The sequence below is a fragment of the Artemia sp. Qi Xiang Cuo genome, chromosome 6, assembly GCF_049724085.1.
Source record: "Artemia sp. Qi Xiang Cuo chromosome 6, ASM4972408v1, whole genome shotgun sequence".
NCBI lineage: Eukaryota > Metazoa > Arthropoda > Branchiopoda > Anostraca > Artemiidae > Artemia > Artemia sp. Qi Xiang Cuo.
In genome coordinates, this window is record NC_142799.1 from 3,713,724 (window position 1) to 3,735,536 (window position 21,813).

Sequence of the window (21,813 nt, forward strand, 5' to 3'; positions counted from 1 at the left end):
CGTTTAGGAGGATTTTAACAAGTTCTTCATCAGCCATTTTATACCAGTTGAATTTGCAACATGAACCTGACAGATACGCCCTCTGTTCTGTAGCCATGAGCCAGAGTAAGTGAAGTACTTTGAATAATCACTTTTTATCTCCTTCTCCTCCTGTCCGTAAGCCTCTTACAAAGAATATATGCTTTTACAAGAGAATGCAGATGATAAATTCCACCATTAGCAGTTTTATCACTATCTGTGTTTGGTATAAAATCTACTGTTTGTGAATTTGAATTCTAAAACAATACATAATATTCACGTGGAAGCATTTTAAGAAGTTCATTACTTTTTTTAAAAAAGGCCTAATAAAATCACAATTAAAGGAGACTTGCGTTTTAAGCAGTTCTTTCTTCAGTTTTGTAATTTTTTCGACAATTATGCCATTTGACCCAATAAAAATCATTCCCTATCCCTTTTTATGGTTAACCACAATCTTAGCTGAGAATAATTGCAGCACCAGTGTTGTTTTTATCTGAAGAGCATAGGGAGGCGACAGGGAAGTGGGCTCTTTCACCAGTAAAATTAAAACAACAGCATATAGTCAAAGCAAAGAAATATCATCATCTAAGTTGATTATTCAAAATATTTTTCAGGTATGATAATGTGTGGGGGGTTTGACAATGCTGTCCATTATTATTTTTAATTGTATCCTTTATTTCTTGCTGTACATTCACAAATAGTAGTTAAACGGTCTTTAACCTGCAAAAATGGTCTTAATATGTAGGATGTGAACATTTGTAGACGGTAATAATATGTACAGAAAACATAAATATTTACAGAATATGTATAAACCACAGGAAATAAGTAATGGTTAATGTTAAAACAAGCAGAAAAATAATCAAATAGTTTCCTACGCGAAGAAAACAATCAGCCGCAATCAAACAGAAAAAAACATAAGGATAAACATTAATGTTTTCTTGGCAAAACAAGTGTTTTTAAAATCAAGAAGGGTGTTAACCATAACTTGCCATTATAAAATATCATGGATTATAATTTACCGATAGGATATAAAAAATTTGTTAGTCAGATGTTACTAAGAGCTTGTTCGGTGAATTGTTGAATAATGACAGACATAATGAGATAGCTTACCTAGTTCAATGAAATTCTGAATATCAAAGCTCAGATCTATGCTAAGATTTTCAGCTTTCTCAAATTCGAGGCCAATAAACCATATTGTTGTGACTGAATCCCTGAAAAGAAAATGAACTTTTTACTAAAGGTAGCCTACTATCTTCTTCTATCTAAAGTTCTGTCACATAAAAACACCCAAAGAATTGTATTATATTAAAGGATATTCATAAAAAACAAAAGCTGAAAAAAAAGCCGGTTCACACGATTATATTAATTTTAATTAATGTCTCGCTTGGTTCGCACGCAAACGCGCGAATTTTCGCATTTAACAACGAACATGCAATGATCCCTGTTAAAGGGCGAAAAGCAAGAAAGCTCAGGATATTAAAGTTTTGCTTCGTGACATTTGGAGTGAACACGACCCTCAAGTTTCAAAAATTCATAATATACACATAAAGAAACAACAAATTCCACGTAAAAAGAACATTTCTACGAAACATAATCTACGAAAATTATTGGCCTTAGTCCTACCCTCCCCCGTCACAATAAAAACAAATTGAAATGGTACTTCATACGCTAAGATAAATTCTTCATTGTTAGTGACGTCTCACGTCTCACGGAGTTCCACGTGCACGGACAGTACTAGATTTGAAATTTTCAAAGCCTAATGGTTAATGAAGTTATAGACCTACTTCACTAGTGTTCAATAGAAACATTCACACCTTTAAATAAATTTAAACAAAGGGAAATAGCTTTAAAATGGGACGGCTCAAATAAGAGCCATTTCATCTGAAACAAGGAATATCAAACAGAGACAAAGTGGATGTTTTTTTCTTGTCTCAATCGTTGTTTAATTATTTTATTGATTCTTTAATTTTTTTTCTACTTTTTTGCTTTTTTATAGATGTCTCTGTGTTTTTTTTGTGTACAATAAATTACCACAAGTGTACTGCAATCAATTTAGCATTCATCTTTTTTTTCTTTTTGCTATTTTTTTTTCGATTTATATACAAAAATAAAAGTGACCATTTAAAAAATATTAATCAGCGAGTAAGCTTTCAGATTTACTTGAGTTCCATTCTATAAGATACAAAACGGCAATCGAGCCCAAAGTATTCGCACACACATAAAAACAGATACAAACAGAAAGTGCAATACGCACAATATACCTAAATATGAATCAACTAAATAATCAAGGAATTATCCTAAGAAATAAAATTTAAAATTACAGAGAAAACAGAATAGAAAAGATAACTCACTTTTCAGATTCTAGAGGCTCAAAGTGCTCTGGACTAAGATGTGCCAGTTTGATAACAGAATTTCTGTCAAAGGTTTGAATCAGGATTCGAATCTTAGATTCAATAAGACCCACCCATTCCAGGAGGTTGTCTTGAGTTAAGGCGCTTGCTAACAACACCACGAAATGCCTAAAAAGAGTATTAACGATTTAAATAGTCTTTATTCTCTAATAGTCTTTATTTTCTAAGTTTATACACGCACCCTAAGTTAAGACACGCGAACTGAATGTTTTTCTGTTGGTTCATAATTGACAATAACTTTAATACTGAACTTTCAGTTACTCTAGTATAATGACATAAGTTTAAATTAACAGCTTACATTAAGCCTAATACGACTTCACTGGCTTTCATATAATATACTTAAGGCTAAAGCTTGTAGCAAAAAGTTAAAAATATGAGGCCGTTTGAGCCCCTCTCCGGCAAAAGGGAAACTATGGAAACAAATGTGGTGTCCATTGGTTTTGAGCTGTGGATACCAATAGGAAAAACCTTATTTAACGTACAAAAACAATAAGCAGAGCTTGTCTAAAGGGATGGATTAAGTAAAAAAAAAAAAAAAAATCCAAACTTGGAAAATCCTAAGAATTATGACTGTCTCCTTATGTAGTAAAAGCAGGACTTCTGCAAGGCCGTACCCAGGATTTTTTTTTTGGAGGGGGTTTTACTCAAAGATTTACGCATACAAAATTTGTTTATATCCATTTTTGTTACAAAAGTTTATGGGAGGGGGGGGGGGTCGAAACCCCTTAACCCTCACCCCCCCCCCTGGGTACGGCCTTGAAATTCTGACATGCTAACAGAACTTTGTTTTCCACTAACAGAACTTTGATTCTTACGAAATCAAAGTAAGGATGGACCCGGCTCAATAGTAACAGAAACTCTAAAAAACAGAATTTTTATACCAATAGATATGCCAAAGAGTTGGCTTATTATGCTGATTCCAAATATACAAGTTTCGTTAAGTTTAGTCTTACCCATCAAAAGCTGCAGGCCTCAGAAAATTAATTTGATTTTAGAAAAAAGGGGGAAGGTTTCAAGCTCCTATCTGCCAAATGTGGAATTTTTGAATTTTTGCCAGACAAAATATCACGGATGTGTTTTTTTTTCAGGGGTAATCGTATTGAACCAGTGTGCCTAATACGTCGAGAGATGGCTCATTCTAACGGATATGAAAATTCTATTGCCTTTTTTAAGTGACCCAAATTTTTTTTTAAGAGGCCAACTAGACCCCTCACACGCCACTTTTTTCCCAAAATTGTCCGATAAAATTTTTAGACAGCTATTTTGTTCAGCATAGTTGAAAGATCCAATAATTATTTCTTTGGAGATAACATGACCCTTCCCCCACAGCCCCTGGGGAAAAATCTGTAAGTTATAAAATTGTCCATTGTTTAAGCATAGTATTTATTATTGGGAAGTATTCTTACATTTTTCAGGTGAGGAGGGAGGATAAATTTTCTTCTGCTAGAATTTTAATTTTTCCGTAGAAGTGAAGCCACATATCTTGGCGTTATTTAAAAAAAAAAAATCATAAATCAAATAAAAAAACAACTTTTCAACTGTAAGTAAAGAGAAAAATTAAACCTTAAAACGAACAACAATTATTATGTATATGAGGGGGTTGTCCCCTATTCAACACCTCGCTCTTTACATTAAAGCTTAAATTTTGTCCTAATTCTTTAAAAACAACTCCTGAAACACAAGGGTTCGTTTAATTCGGACAATAAGTAGCTTTTTTTAAAGTGCCGAAAACCTTAGTGTAAAGAGATGTGTGCTTAGGAGGCGGAAAATGTTTGTCCTTAGCTGTTTTATCTGAACACCTGTTTCTTAAATTTTGGCTACTGTAAGTCTTTATTTATCTAGTTAACTCTTAACTAGGTTGTAACTTCTACTACAACAACAATCTTTTAAATGTCTTTGAACCATTTAAAGATAAAAATAATTATTTTAGGCAATTTTACTTACCTGTATTTGAAGAAAAATGAGGTTGGCTCAAACAAGTTCTCCCACGTTATTCCTGGTCGTCCCATCATTATGTCTTTCGTTAAAGCCAAGGCGTTTGTGAGAGCTTCTTGCATAACAGTGCGAGTGCTTAACGTCACGTTAAATGTTGAATTTTGCTGAGGATAGGCTGGTGTTATTATAGGCATGACGTGACTCCTGTCACCGAGATTAACCTGGAAGAGTTAAGTTATATTAAGGAGGTCAATTCAATTATATTCGACTCTTGAAAAAGGCACTAGAACTTCTTATTTCTAGTTGAATTAACCCTCTTCCAAGTTTCTGCAACCATCCCTTCAAAGTGGTCAGAAAAAAGAAAATATGTGTCAAAGTGTCATAAGTAAAAAATTAGAGAAAATACAGAAATTTCTTAGGTTTTTAGAGATCAAAGTGCAAGAATATATTTGAAAACTAATATAAAGAAAACTAAGCCGTTGAAATGACCAATAAAGGTATATAAAGATGTAAGGACATGAGAAGTTTACCAAATGAAAAGCTTCACTTATAGGTAACCTTATTAGAAAATAAGGTGGATAGCTGAGGATAAAAGAAGTAGAAAAGCCAGGGAATCGTTTTATTTTTCAATTTGAAAAAAACATTTGAAGAACAACATGTTCTTAATTAGAAAAACATGATTTGTAAATTAAAACTTACATACTAGAGGTCACGGTAATAGCTATTGGCAAGCAAGGCTAGAAAATAAGTGTACTTCAACGAGTTGCAGAGAAAAAATTGTTTACTACAAAAATTGGGTAGGGACTGTTTTATGTGCAAACCTGATCCTGATGTTATATGTAACCTGATTCTATATGTTTTTATTGACATAAATGTCAATAAAAACATATATAAATATCAATAAAAACAAATATAAAAATAATAAAACTTAAAAAAAACGTCATAGATTAGAGCAGATTGTTTTGGGTTATTATTTTTTCATTTCTACGTGCATTTAATAGACTACAGTTAGCCGTTTCGATTTTGCTTTAGAATGAATAATAATTACTTCTAATATGGAACCAAAAGTTTAATATTGCGATTACTTTAGTCCAGATTAATTGTATGGTTCAATTCCATTTTCATGATAAGTCTGTAATGGGTTTTTCATGATAAAGAATCGAAACCCGTCCCTTTTATTCTTTCGATTCGTAAAATCGTTCGTAAATACCTTTCATGATAATCGAGGTTATATTTCCGAAATAATTGAAATTTTGAACATATCAAATCCGTTAAATTTTTTCCCACACTTTCTAGAGACCTATTCCAAAAGAAGGATAATACTAACTTATAACAATAATCAATGACTTACCCTAGGATCCCAGACAGGGAAACCTAGATCTGTGTTATCCGGCTGCTTTAGCAGGACGGGCTGTGGCCACTCCCACATGGAAAATACTAAGAAAAATTTGTGGACCAAGGTTGCAGCTGCAGCATTTGGATAGAGTTGACAAGTTCGAGCAACTAGCATAGCCCAAGAAACACCACCCAAATAACCAAGAACGTTGCTGTAAATTCCTTGTCCTGAAAACAAAATTATTTACGGCTGAAAAATCAAACTTATCTTTGATTTTTTTTTTTTAGAAAGGCACCAAATATTGATATCAAAAGCCACACTTATAGATTAAAAAATAAATATTGTCAAGAATTGTTCGCAAAAATTCCCCTATCTAATTAAATATCATATTTTTTTTTTTAGACGGGGTTCATTTTTTCAAGACTTGGAAACTTAACTCCATATATTTGTTTTTTAAATGGGAATAATTTTAATTACTCTTAAAGCTAACAATAAATACTTTTAATAGTCTGACTAGTATAAACTTAAAATATGAAAAAAAACTTATAGAAAAAAGTATATATTTTGACAATTCAAGTGATAGACTTACTAAGAGCTGTCAAAACCACCGTCCCTGTAAAATTGCTCCGTCTGTGAGTTACGTTTGCTATATAAAAAATATTTAATTTTCTAGATTGAACCCTCCCCTTACCTCCCAAACAAAAGATCCTAGATGCACCCTTGTGGGCAATACTATTAATCTTTTCTTTTAAGGGACAGCCTTAAGGGGTTTGCTGGATTGACCCGATTGCAGGTTCTGCGCAATATTGTATCACCACAAGAAATTCATAATGCTTTTATATATCAATTTTTATCATGTTACTGCCTGTATTTATAGAATTTAACAGTTTTCTTCCTTTTAGACAATTGAGGGATTCAATAAAGCCAGCCTATGTGTTTCCAGAAACAGGTTCATATCCCATTGATTGTTTCCAAAACATTTTCTTGTCTGGACGGCAAATCCCGAGTCCAAGAATACCTTAGAATTTAAAAATCAAAAATTGGGTCTGCTGTATAAAAGTAAAACAAAAAACTCACTCTTGGCCCACAATTTAACTGCCCTGAGAGCCAATCTAAAAGTTTCTTTGTTTGGAACCAATCTGAGGATCTCGTCTGTGACCCGACAACCATTTAAGCTGCGTACACACTTTGGATTCAAGTTCTTCAGGAGTTTGTCATCTCTTAAGTCCTAGAAACAAAATATTATATAATTAGGAAAAAAATGTTAAGAAATAAAAACGATGTTTAAAAAAAATGCAGGTCAAGAAATGCTACAGAAGATAGAGTTTTACATTTTTAAGTCTTGCGGGAACTCAATTTTTCTAATTAAGATATAAACAAAACTCGGGGTCTCTATCTTCTCAAAATACTAACTAAGTTAAAAGCAGTGATATCCTGAAAATAAATTAAAGATGAAAATTTTACACCTGTGGACACCCCTCTCACATGAAGTTGAGACGTTTAAGATTCACGGCTTTAGTATATATTATTACCATGTCTTACAGGTTCTCGATAAATCTAAACTTTAGTCCTAGGAAAACTTACGATACAAATGATAAAGATGAACCTTAAGGTCTTAACAAAACGAAATAGCGAAGGCTGGGCATTATTTATTACTTAATGTAAGCTTTACTCTGTCAAAAACATATTTTAATGTCTTAATCAATAAAAGGCCTAACTTAGATCCTTTGACAGACCCAACAAATTAGCTTATACAACGCAGACTTATCCCCCCCCCTGATATTTTCTCGATTGCACAAATATTAACTAATTCTTGTGAAATACATCAGACCCCCTTTAATTTCTAGTATAGTTATCAAATATACAAAAGAAAGGAAAATGACAACTTACCAAGTCATCAGGAATTTCCTTCAAGGCAAGCCTAGCAAAGAGCATATCAACTTCAATACCACTAAATTTCATTTTGATGACAGGGACAAACGCTTCTTCAACAGCTCGGAGCTCAGTTACTTTCGACTGCTCTTTCAACAGCTCAAAAAACGATGTAAAATAGTCAGACCTGTCCATATGTCTAGGTGCAATGCATAGTGCATCTATATCGGCGCCCTTGTTATGCACACCAAGCCTGAAATTCAAGAATATGTATTTCGTGTATACACTTTATCACAGTATCATAATATATAACTTGTGCATACACATAAACTTTTATTTTTTTAAAAACATTATAGGGACAGAAAATTTAAATCCTTAGAGAAATTTTAGAGACAGGAGGAAAGTGGCATAATTTTGTCATAATCCGGGGGGGGGGGGCAAAGTTGGAAACCGTTTTCCAAAATCATGTGAAAATGACAGTAAAAACTAAAAAAATCCATTTGGATCCATAAATGTACTATTTAGGAACATAAAAGTATTATAAAGGTACTTTATTGTATACTATAAATATACTATAAATGTAAATATGTACTAAAAAACTGATCTGTTTCTTTTGGTGCTTGAATTCTGTATGTTTATCTTAATTTCGAAAAGAATTTGGAAGACATAAAATTTCGTCGGGGGGGGGGGGGCAAACTGTGGTCTCGGGGAACGAGGCATGGGAATGGCAGTTACCCCACGGCCCCATAGAAAATTACACCCCTGCAAGAAGCGGGAGGGGGGTTCAAGACGATAAAACGAAATCTGTCCTCATGGACAAGGATCTTCAAGTCCATTTCATTTTCAAATTGAAAAGGCAATTAAGTGGGGTGAATGTTTTTCGTATTCTGTACTGTCTAAGGCTATATCAATAAATATAATTTATACTAACCAGTGCAATATCCCAAATTTTGTTCAGGGGTGGTGGGGGGGCTTAAAGGTATCTTCACCTCTGTTATCAAGACTAATTTACGAGTAGTATAAATATGTCTTGTTTTTTTTTAGAAGAGGTAGTATTTTTACCAGCATTTTTATAAACAATTTACATGTCCGAGATATTTCTAGGGGTTTCAAACCAAAGAAACTGCTTCTTCCCCAGTTTATATGCCTTTAGGGTACTTCCTTGTTACCTAGTACATACTCGAGAAATTGTATCGCGAACGTGAGACAATAACCAGTTTTCATTGTCTTTATACCAGACAATTAGCTTCGGCTCGGTGGGAAACTAGCTATATTTTAATTAAATATTTAGTTGGTATTTTGGTTAGGTTGGTTTAGGTTACGCACTTAATATAATGCGGTCTGGACGGTCCCTCTTCCACAATTCTTTGTTGTAGTTACCATAATTTTGTTACTAAACTATTATATTTTCATCACATTTTCACATATTTCATTATGATTAACCTAATTTCAATTCATGAGTGTGTACTAGCTAACAAGGAAGTACCGCATTTAGTGTTAACAACCTAGTCTAGCACTTGGATACAAAATGAAAGCGAAAGAAGTATTTTAAAACAAACTCCATAAGAAGATTTATAGCCGGAACTTCATTATCCTAAGGTGGAATTTATTTATCATTAATAAAATCTTACCTGTAAGAGCCAAAGGTATGAATTTTTCCACCAACATTCTCCACTACTGATGCAGGAACCTTTTTTATATTTTCTGACATGTCTCTAATCCAAACTTTGACCATCTCATTTAGCTTAGAAAGAACTTCAACTCTGTGCCTAAATTCGTCGTCTGACTCAAAACAACCATGGGTTTTGAGTGTTTCTTCAAGTTCTATTGTTTTATGTGTATCAAATGGTTTTGGTCCATCTAGACTAATTGCTGAAGTCACTCCTAAGGTTTTTGGCTGCTCGTTTTGAACAACAGATTTGCTGCGTAGAACATTTCCAGATGATGTATCGTGAGAAGAATATGTATTCAACATCTTTTTCTCTATAAAAACATATATGATAATAGACAGATTTAAGATTTTGAAACAAATATTGAAGTAACAGTCTAATAAATGAAAAAAGAAAAAAACAACAGAAATCTGGTTTGAGAAAATACTTCATACACGAAAACAATTACACGAAGACGAATTAGGGAAAATATGACTGCCCGAGAATTTAAGTTTAGACTTGAGATCGTTTTTCTAATGTGATTCTTTAGCGTTTCCAGAGGTTTCAATCTTTACTGCCTATTTTCAATCTTTCAAGATTGTATGGAGTTTTCGCTACTTTCTTTTAATATACTTTACTTGAAGTTGATATGTAGTTGAAATGAAATATTGCAGGTATTTGAGGCAATACTACTGATTTTCTTTCACGGTATTGTAGAAAGAATAATACAGACTTTATTTCCAAATTAAAATCAGAATCCATAATTACTACGGAATATAGCCAACTTTGAAATATAATTGACCTGAAATTTTTCTTTCACTTTTCCATGGAGAACGATAAAAATTATTGAGCCAAAATTATTAAAAGGTGAAGTGCTATTTTTGTAAGGAAATAACGACAGATAAATGTTAAAAGAAAATTAAATTTTTTATACATTATTTTGATTATTATCGTATGAATATTTTATCAAGAATGTTTAATTTTTTTCAGCAGAAGCTTCTGGAAAACAACCTAAACTTAAGCAAATGTGTAAATACATCAGCATATTGCATTAAAAAGGGTGAAAATGTTGCACATTGTTGAAATTTGAGCATACATTTTGAGGGTGGGACAAAAATTGTTTTGGATGTTTTAATGGAAACAAAGATTGTACACTGTTAAGTAAGTTAACCAGATGAATAAGCAAATGGGATGTCAGAAAAAAATGTCAAGTGCGTGACAAGAGTTTTCTATAAATTTAATCTTTCTAAGAAAAACACAACTCAAATTTAATTGCCTTATCTAAATAAGCTTTCCTTTTATTTTTATTATCTATCCCCTCCCTTTAAGCAAGGGACTAAATGTGATAATCCACACCAAGTTGCCCTAATAATTTTCCGATCAACAAAAACAAGAACGTCCTTAAAGAGCACTTACGGTATGAAAGCGGAAGAGCCAATTGTTAAACCAAGTCAATTGTTTTTGTAAGAATTAAATAAAAAAAACAAGTTTTTTTAACTGAAAGTAAGGAACGACGTTAAAACTTAAAACGAACAGAAATTATTCCGTATATGAAGGGGGCTGTCCCCTCCTCAACGCCTCGCTCTTTACGCTAAAGTTTTTTTATTGTTTAAAAAAATAGAGTTGTGAGAAAGTCAAACTTTAGCGTAAAGAGCGAGGCGTTGAGGAGGGACAGCCCCTTTCATATACGGAATAATTTCTGTTCGTTTTAAGTTTTAACGTCGCTCCTTACTTTCAGTTAAAAAAACTTGTTTTTTTCATTTAATTTTTGAACGTTTTTGAATTAATGCAGGTTTTGATTTTGGCTCACCGTACATGAATAATTAAAACAAGATTTGCATATTATATTTGGTTAAATGGCTTTCTCGAAACTTGTTTAATTTTATTTACGAACGTTTTTATTAGTAATTAATATACGTAACTTAGAATTAACTTACGTAACGAACTTCTATATTCATAAATTTTTAACACGTATATTAGGGGGTTCACTCCCTAGTCAATACCCTGCTCTTTAAACTATAGTTCGAATTTTTTTTCCAGTTCTTTAAAAATGACCTCTTAATCACAATCAGTTGATCAGTTGAAAAACTTGTTTTTTTTTATTTAATTCCTGATTTTTTTCTTTAATAATGCTGGGAAATCCGGCACCCCCTTCTTAGCAATGTCCCTTCCCCCATGAAAACTTCCTTCATGGAAAGATCCTTCCATATAGCCCCCGCCCCTCGCCGTCCCCCCCCGACCAGAAAAAAACTCCGCTGAAAAAGGCTGTATACTTCCCAATAACCAATACGATATGTTAACATTGAGTAAAGTTCATAACTTTCAGCCCTCCCCCTGGGGACGTTGTGGGATCAAGTCATCCTAAAAGACATTTTTATCATATTGTCGACCATGCTGAACAAAATGGCTATCTCAAAATTTTGATCAGTTTATTTTGGGAAAAAAATGAGCGTGGGAGAGTGTCTAGTTTCCCTCCATTTTTTCGTTCACTTAAAAAGTGAACTAAAACTTTTAATTTTCATTCCAATGAGTTCTCCCACGATATTCTAGAACCACTGGGTCGAAATAATCACCCCTGGGAAAAAAAAACAAAAAAAAACAAACAAGCAAATAATCACGCATCCGTGATCTTTCTTCTGGCAAAAAATGGAAAATTCCACATTTTTGTAGATAGGAGCTTGAAACCTCTACAGTAGGGTTCTCTGATACGCTGAATATGATGGTATGATTTTCATTAAGGTTCTATAACTTTTAGGGGGTCTTTTCCCCTTTTTTCGAAAATCATCCAAATTTTCTCAGTCACGTAACTTTTGATGTTTAAGATTAAAATTGATTACAATTATATTTTTGAAATCAGAATTAAAATCTGATTCTTTTGATGTATCTATTGGTATCAAAATCCCGTTTTTTAGAGTTTCGGTTACCATTGAGCCGGGTCGCTCCTTACTTACAGTTCGTTACCACGAACTGTTTGAAAGGAATCAATTTTCAGAATTCAATTCTTACTCTTAGATTAACTCATTATAGGTCATAATTTATCTATCTAAAGGAGACCGAAACTGGAACCCGATTTAGGGTGTAGAGTAAATACTCTCAAGGGCATTCTTATGCCCTAGCAATAGTGCGACATGCTTGATAAACCTTACCGTATTTTGGAGTTAAAAAACAAAGAAAGTTTCATATATATATATACAGCGTCGTGCCCTACAAGAGTCAGTTTCGTCTTGGTTTTTGCTCATATTTTGTCAAGCTAAAAACATAAGTCTAATTTTCTTTTATTCTTTTCCTTAATTTTTAAAATATAATCCTAGTTAAGGGGTAAGATTCTAATTTTACTAAAGTCTATAATGATCATCGTGTGTCTATTCCATTGATTGTATCCTATAAGGTCTTATCATATTAGGAATTTTGCTTGCTTTTCTTTCATAATAATGAAACTTAACTTTTAGCTTAAACCTGAAGGGGAATTTATTCAAGATACCAGAATTTGTGAATTAAAAATATTGATCTTTTATTAAATCAACGAATAATCAACAAATAATTCTAAATAAATTACAAATAAATGGCTCAAATCGAATAGTAAAATTAATACTAATTAGTAAGAATATTAGTAAAATAGTAACCAGGGGAGGATCCAGGATTTTTTAGGGGAGGGGGCAAAATAGGTTGATCCGATATACTTGCGTCAGGAGCAAGTTTAATTAACGCAAACTTTCTTTAATTAAGTAAGTTAAACTATAGAATAAAATTTCAAAATAGGGATAAAATCCTTTTTAATGGACAGTGTATAAAAATGTAAATTTCTATACACTGTCTATTAAAAAGGATTTTATCCGTATTTTGAACTTTTATTTTATCGTCATGGAAAGGCAATGTGGTCTCCGAAATTATCTAAATTACACTACTTTAGGCTACTTTGGGGGGGGGGGCGTGCTCCTGTCCCCCCACCTCTGGATCCATCACTGATAGAAACCATTCTTTTTTATAGTAAAACTCTTGGTTTTTATACCAGTATAGAATCATATTTTTGTAACACTCACTGCTTGAAACATGATAAGTCTAAAGGTGTCATGATCAGTCTGATGGCTAGGTTTTACCACCCCCTTCCCCGGTGATTACCCCCTTGGAAAATATCCCCCCTCCCCTTGGAAAACACCCTCCGTGGAAAAAGATACTTTTTCAAATTTGGGAATTTTATTTGAGTTTTATTTCATGACCGGTATTCTGGTATCTGCCCCCCCCCCCCTGGAAAATTTTCTACGGGTGGCCGTGAATGACGTACGACTCTTCCCACTGTCAAAAGTTTCAGACAATTAAAATTCAGGCAAAGCACTCTGAATTACACGTTGGGTGAAATAGTCGATTACCTCCACAGTTCATATAATTATCCAGTAAGCTTATCGCAGATCATTTCTGGTCTTCGTTCTCGGTGCGAACAAAAAGCTCCTCCCACTTATTTCTGCATTAGCGGGTTAGTATGAGAAATGGTTACAACGTGCATTGTCGTAATTGCGAAAGCAGAAAAAAACTTGGTGAGCCAGCCAAGTGGTATATATATATATATATATATATATATATATATATATATATATATATATATATATATATATATATATATATATATATATATATATATATATATATATATATATATATATATATATATATATATATATATATATATATCGGCGCGTACAAACAGCTCCTCTCATTTGATCTGCCATCAGCGGTCCAATTACCCTGGAACACGTATTTTGGCAGAAACTTTCTCAAAATGCCTTTGAAACCAACTTGAGACTTCGAAACCTATCTTTAATTCCTAAAAACATCTAATAATAACATTACACTACTGACTACCGATTTTCATGTATGTATTGGAATAAATTAATTTAAAATTAGTTTCTTCAAAATTAGTGTTCCTAAGTTGAAGCCAAGTTTCGCGTCCAAGAGAAATCTGACTTGTCTACCCGTGAAAAGATCTGATACCGCCTATGTTTATATCTGCAAAAACGTTCTCCGGAGCACTCGCATCCCGGTCCGGGTTTTTATAATGTATGAGATAGGGAATGATCATACTGGATAATTATATGAACTGTGATTACCTCGAAGAACTGATGTTTACCGGACTCTGATAGCACTCTAAACTGCTACTAGATGAACTATGGCGACGAAGGGAGGAAGATGGGGGTTTAAAATATGATGAAACTAATCAAATGGAAGAATCCCAGATGTCCTGAATAGATGCGCAAAAATTTATTTGTGTTCAACGTTATAAATTATTATCATTTCTTTATTTCAAATCATTTGGAGATTAAAAAAAAAAAATTAAAAATTAAATATGCAACCTAAAATAAGACAGGGAAACTATGGGCTGATGAAAAAATGCTTGATAACTTTTTAAATATATTTATATTAAAACAAGACGGAGGGCATAGCAAAGCAATATTTCTCGATTTCAAAGAATGTGTTTTCTGCGGTAAGCAGGAGAGTAGTAAAGTTCTAAATAGGGTTAATTTAGGAAAACTTAGGGTACGGGGATCCAATCCTTCAATATTTGAGGAAAAGTGTAAAATAAAAATGAATGTGCATTGTCAGTTTAATATAAATATACTGATATTTAGTAATCAAAATGTTTAAATTATTTGATTTATTAAAGTTATAAAAGTAAAAACATTTATATTTTTTCAGTAAATTGCAAATTTTGTTCAGGCCTTGGGAAGGCATAGGGGTTTTGCATCCAACTTATGTTAATTTCTGCTCGTTATGAGTTTGACTCGGTTATTTATTGTAATTTCTGTTCGTTTTGGGTTTCATTTATTTATCGATGCTGATTTGTGGTAGTTTCACGCTTGGTAGATTATTTGATTTTATTTTTGTTCATTTTTTGTTTAATGGAGTTCTTTAATTTTCTTTGAAAAACTTATTTTGTAGAAAAAGTTTTTGAAATTAATTTCTGTTCGTTTTATATTGACATAGTCTTTTCAGGGAAAAAGAAAATAATACTTTAAATCTTTTCATTGTTTAAGACTTTTGTTTGGCCTGCTATTTGTATGCTGGAGAAAAATTTTCAGAGATTTTTAAAACATACACCTTTTTAAAAATCTAGACACAAATAGTACTGTTTAATTTAGTTTCATACCTCCTCTATTTGACCTGAAATGGAAAACTTGATACCATTTGCAAAAAAATCTGTTTACTTTCTTTGATAGCTTGGATACACTTACGCTATTTTGATTTGGTTAAATCTTAAGAGCAGAATTGGGAGTGTTGGAGTGGGAGTGGAAGGGGGATTAGTTGCCCTCAAATCACTTTCGACTATTAAAAAGGGCGTCAGCCCTTTCTATTTTCAATCGAATGAGCCCTTTTCGAAGTTCCCACGACAACTCCTTCAATACAAAGAACCCTGGTCTAAACAACAACAACAAAAAATAATACATTATACCCTCTTCGATCTTTACTATAATTAAATAAAAAAAACAAGTTTTTTAAACCGAAAGTAAGGAGCGACATTAAAACTTAAAACGAACAGAAATTATTCCGTATATGAAAGGGGCTGTCCCCTCCTCAACGCCTCGCTCTTTACGCTTAAGTTTTTTATTGTTTTAAAAAATAAAGTTGTGAGACAGATTCTAACTTTAGCGCAAAGAGCGAGGCGTTGAGGAGGGGACAGTCCCTTTCATATACGGAATAATTTCTGTTCGTTTTAAGTTTTAATGTCGCTCCTTACTTTCGGTTTAAGAAACTTAGTTTTTTTATTTAATTTTTGAACGTTTTTGAATAAATGCAGGTTTTGTTCTTGGCTCACCGTTCATGAATAATTAAAACAAAATTTTCATATTAATTTACTTTTATTTAGTTAAATTGCTTTCTCAAAACTTGTTTAATTTTATTTACGAACGTTTTTATTAGTAATAAATATACTTATGAATTAACTTACGTAACGAACTTCTATATTCATATATTTTTAATACGTTTATTAGGGGGTTCGCCCCCTAGTCAATACCTTGCTCTTTAAGCGAGAATTCGAATTTTGTTCCAATTCTTTAAAAATGACCGCTTAATCACAAAGGCCGTTAATTAGAATAAATAGCTCTTACGAAAGTACTAAAAAATCTTTGGCTTAAACAGCGAGGTATTGACTACGGGGTGAACCCAATCATATATGTATTATTTTCTGTTCGTTTAAAGTTTCGATGTTGCTGCTATTGCAGTTGAAAAACTTGTTTTTTTATATTAAATTTCTGATCTTTTTTTAAATAATGCTGGGAAGTCCGGCGTCCCTTTCATAGCAATGTCCCTTCCCCCATGAAAACTTCCTTCAGGAAAAGATCCTCCCACATACCCCCCCCCCCACTACCAGGAAAAATCTCCCCTGAAAACGTCTGTATATTTCCAAATAACCAATACTATATGTTAACATTGGGTAAAGTTCATAACTTTCAGCCCTCCCCCCGGGAACTTCGGGGGATTAAGTCATTCCCCCCGGGAACTTCGGGGTATACTTATTATATTTTCGAATATGCTGAACAAAATGGCTATCTCAAAATTTTGATCAAGTGACTTTTGGAAAAAAAAGAACGTGGGAGGGGGCCTAGTTACCCTCCATTTTTTTTGTCACTTAAAAAGAGCACTAGAACTTTTAATTTCCATTCCAATGAGCCCTCCCATGATATTCTAGGACAACTGGGTCGACAGGATCACCCCTGGGGAAAAAAACAACAACAAATAAACACGCACCCGTGATCTTTCTTCTGGCAAAAGATGCAAAATTCCAGATTTTTGTAGATGGGAGCTTGAAACCTCTACAGTAGGGTTCACTGATACGCTGAATATGATGGTGTGATTTTCATTAAGGTTCTATAATTTTTAGGGGGTCTTTCCTCCTTTTTTTGAAAATAAGCCAAATTTTCTCAGGCACCTAACTTTTGATGAGTAGAATTAAACTTGATGAAACTTATATATTTAAAATCAGCATTAAAATTTGATTCTTTTGATGTATCTATTTGTATTAAAATACCGTTTTCTAGAGTTTCGGTTACCATTGAGCCGGGTCGCTCTTTACTTACAGTTCGTTACCACGAACTGTTTGAAAATGTCAAGCCTTCCATTCACTTTTGACTAATTAAAAGGACACTAGGCCTTTCGATTTCCAATCGAATGAGCCCTTTTGGAAGCGACAGCGCTTTCTATAAACACCTTATATGCCCCCAAGAGCATAAATTACAACCCTTACCCTAGGGTCTGTTAGGGTGGTTGTCATCCTCTAAGACCAAATTTCCAGACCTTTCAACTGCGTTAAACAACATGGCTATCTAAAAATTTTGATTAGATGTGTTTGGGGAAATGGTGGGCGTAAGAGGGGTGTTAGTCGCCTTCCAATCACTTTCGACTATTAAAAAGGGCACAAGCTACTCCAATTTCCAATTGAATGAGCGCTTTTCGAAGTTTCTATGACAACTTCTTCGATACGAAGTGCCCTGCTCTAAAGGAAAAAATTAATAAATAATACATTGTGCCAACATCGTTCTTATATAACCCCAGGGCATAACTTAAAACCCTTGCCCTGAGGTTTGTGGGGGAGTGTCCTCCTCTTTACTTAGTCCCCGTTTCTTGTCTGGTTCTCGAGTGTCCCCGTTATTTACTTAGGCAGCGCAATCGTGCTGCCTATGATTTATACAACAACTTTCTATATAAACCTTATATGCCCCTAGAACATAACTTACAGCCCTTGCACTGAGGGCTTTGAGGGGGTTATCATCCTAAAAGACCAAATTTCCAGAACTTTCAACTACGTTAAACAAAATGGATATCTCAAAATTTTGATTGGATGTGTTTTGGAAAATCGTGGGCGTGAGAGGAGCGTTAGTCGCAATCCAATCTCGCTACTTTCTTTTAATATACTTTACTTGAAGTTGATATATAGTTGAAATGGAATATTACAGATATTTGAGGTAATACTACTGTTTTTGTTGTACTGTAGAAAAATATTACAGAATTTATTTCCAAATTATAATCGGAATCCATAATTACTACCGAATATAGCCAACTTTGAAATATAATTGACCAGAAATTTTTATTTCACTTTTCCATAGAGAACGATAACAATTATTGAGCGAAAATTATTAAAAAGTGAAGTGCTATTTTCGTAAGGAAAGAATGACAAATAAATTTTCAAAGAAAAGTAAACTTGTTATACATTATTTTGCTTAGGATCTTATGAATATTTTATCAAGAATGTTTTATTTTTTAAACAGAAGCTTCAGGAAAACAACCTAAACTTAAGCAAATGTGTAAATACATCAGTAAATCGCATTAAAAAGGGTGAAAATGTTGAAAATTGTTGAAATTTGAGTATTAATTTTGAGGGTGGGACAAAAATTGTTTTGGATGTTTTAATGGAAACAAAGATTGTACACTATTAAATAAGTTATCCAGATGAATAAGCAAATGGGATGTCAGAACAAAATTCGATAACTTGGAGAAGATCCATTTTTGAATTTTCAAAAATGCCACTTGGCAAGAGAAAGTTGGAATTCGACAGCACTGTCATCAATACCTTTTGTTCGTTGATAATGACACACAACTCTTTCCACTTTCAAAAGTTTCAGAAAATCAAATTTTGAAGGATAAAAGGGACGCAAAGCGGTGAGCAGAGGCATACTCTGAATTAAACGTTGGATGACACAGTCTATTACCTCGACGGACTGATGTTTACCGGACTCTGATAGCACTCTAAAATACTATGAGTAAAGCACTAGATGAACTAATGCGACGAAGGGAGGAAGATGGTGGTTTAAAATCTGATGAAGCTAATCAAATGAAAGAACTTCAGATGTTTTGAATAGATTCGCAACTGATTATTCGTAGTCAACGTCATAGATCATTACCATTGCTTTATTCCAAAGCATGTGGAGATTTAAAAAAAAGGAAAAAGTAAATATGCTACCTATAATAAGACAGGGAAACTATGGGTTAATGAAAAAATGCATAATGATTTTTTTAAATATATTTGAATTAAAACAACAGGGAGGGGATAGCAAACCAATATTTCTAGAACTTTCAAAGAATATGTTTTCTGCGTTGAAGAGGAGAGTAGTAAAGCTCTAAAGAGGGACAGCTTAGAAAAACTTCTAAAGGGGATGTGGATGTCATCCATTAATATTTAAGGAACAGGGCACTTCATTTATTTTTCTACAACGGGACTAAAAACAGATTGTGTTTTTGAATGAAACCTATAAAGAACATTTTTGAAATATAGCTGGGGGATTGCCCTGCTCCAATTGACGCGCATGCTCGATAGACATAGTCCAAGTACTCAGTGTTGAGCACCATTGTGTTGACCTGAGAATCAGGTTCTGCTAGAGGCGTAAATGTATTGTTTGATTTTAGAAGGGATCCACAGTTTTGGAGGAGGAAGTAACTAGGGGACAAGTTCTTTTTAGCCATAACATGTATTCAACGACTACAATTTTACATAGATTATTACAAGTTTTGGAGGAGGAGGAAAGGCCTTTTTGCAAGATTATTGCAAGTTTTGGAGTAGGAGGAAAGATTATTTTGCTAAGACACTTAGGGCTCAAGGAATGTTTAAACAACAATCTCTTTTGTCCCTTTCTGGATTAGTAACTGTAGCCTTAGACAGTCTACTAAACAGACATTTTAGAGAGTGTACTAAATAAGTAAACAAAACTTACTCATGATTTAAAATCAAATCGCTTGCTTTTTCACAAACAAGGTGACTTTGACACTAAAAACTGATGCTGAATAGGTAGTAAATTATAGGATTGCTTTCTTAACCTGTTCTGACAGATTCCAAATATAAATCAAGACTGTCTTTTATTATATGAAGAAACAACAATTACCCCAATTTAAAGCGGAAATTGAATTAGCAAAAACTTTTATTCCCCTACCGGGTAATAGAGGTCAATCAAAAATTCAGATCACCTTGGTCAAAATTATCCGGAATCATTGAATTTAAATAGGGTTTAATTACCATGATATGGTTTATTCTGTAGGCTTGATATTGTAATTACGAGCATCACAGAACTTATTGCATAATTAGCATAAAGAAATTGATCAAACAACGCATCATAAGCATAATTTAAAATCGAAAAAAAAATCGGAAGAATTGTTAAAAAAATATTGGTATTTCTCCATGGAGGCGCAACCAGATTTCCTGGCATTACTTAACGATCAGAATTAAAATTTTAAAAGACAAGTTTTTTTCCAACTGAAAGTAAGGAACAACATTAAAACTTGAAAAGAAACTACTAGGTATATTAAGGGGGTTTTCTCATCCTCAACACCTTGCTCTTGACACAAAAGTTTGAATTTTTTCCAAACTTTTTAAGAAACACCCCTGAAACGTAAGGTTCTTTAGTTAGAAGAACAAGAAGCTAATAACCTTTAACGTAAAAAGCAAGGTGTTGAGGAGGGGGCAACCTCCTTCATATAAGTAATACTTTCTAATATTGTTAACTTTTAATTATGCTCCTTGCTTTCAGTTGAAAAAACGTGTATTTTTAGTTTAGTTTTAGAAATGATAATATATTCTTAGGCAGAAGTGTTTTATTTACCTATGGAGGGGGGTCTAAGAATGTATTCCATGCTAAAGTCATGTTATGTAAATTCAGAAATATAATTCCTTATATTTTATGCATGATCGGTCTTATAGACATGCGGATAATTACAGTATAATAATAATAATAATAATAATGTATTATTAAAGCTTTTTTACAGCCATATACAAAACAAAAAAGAAAAGAAAAAGGATAAATAAAATGAAGACATACTAAAATCACTATCCTCTTAATCAACATTCATACCTATCAATGCAAAATTTACCACACTTACTACTGTCTGTGGTGAATCTGAACTTAAAATCCTCCGAAGTAGCCAATCATTACCCTCTTTCAAAATTTCTCCCCTTATGTGAGAAAGCCGCCGGCATCGTAGGTTGGAAATGACCCAGCCCAAAACCAATCTCACCACATTTTAGACAAGTACGCTGCGTTTCCGGACCTTCTCTATTTTTCCAAACTTCTTTTCCTTGTATTGGTAGACAATTGGCTCGAAGCTGAATCCACGTTTTCATATACTTACTAGGTAATCCCAGCTTCAAATATGTCTCCTGTCCATAAATCCGCTTTATGTCTCTATACAAAGTAAGACTAGGCGACTTATCTAAAGCTGTCCACCAAAGTTGAATTTCCTGGTCGTGCAATCTTGCTTGGAATTCCTTTATAAAGTTTTCTTGGTCCAGTGGTCCTTGTCCTCCATTCCACGCGTCTGAAAAGCCTGTTTCCTGTAGTATTTTTCTGATCTCTGCTGTCCAAGTGGTTTTACTTTTTTGGGTGAGAAGATCTTTTTAAGCAGCAAAAATAAGTCTTTCCTCGGGTAAATTCAGGATTTTGAGCCAAAACTTGATAATCTGTATCTTTCTTCGTATTTTTAAACTGTAGATGCCTAGGTCACCTTTCAATACTAGAGAGTGAGTTGTTTTATGCAGCCCATATGCATGCCTGTAGTATTGTAGTTGTAGAGTTTCTAATCTTTGGGTAGTCTGGTAGCCCCAAATTTCTGCCCCGTCATG

General features: G+C 33.4%; 1 protein-coding gene across 1 annotated transcript in view; it reads right to left on the minus strand.

Annotated features, from left to right (window-relative positions):
- Positions 1–21,813, minus strand: part of LOC148950802 (poly(A) polymerase type 3-like) — a 40,148-nt gene that overhangs the window by 2,110 nt on the left and 16,225 nt on the right. Inside the window, exons 2-8 of the mRNA XM_089090436.1 lie at positions 9,204–9,555; positions 7,591–7,825; positions 6,778–6,928; positions 5,716–5,927; positions 4,374–4,585; positions 2,370–2,537; positions 1,129–1,229 (exon numbers count right to left, since the gene is read on the minus strand). Coding sequence (XP_088946562.1) covers positions 1,129–1,229; positions 2,370–2,537; positions 4,374–4,585; positions 5,716–5,927; positions 6,778–6,928; positions 7,591–7,825; positions 9,204–9,555 — 1,431 coding nt within the window. The remainder of the gene's footprint in view (positions 1–1,128; positions 1,230–2,369; positions 2,538–4,373; positions 4,586–5,715; positions 5,928–6,777; positions 6,929–7,590; positions 7,826–9,203; positions 9,556–21,813) is intronic.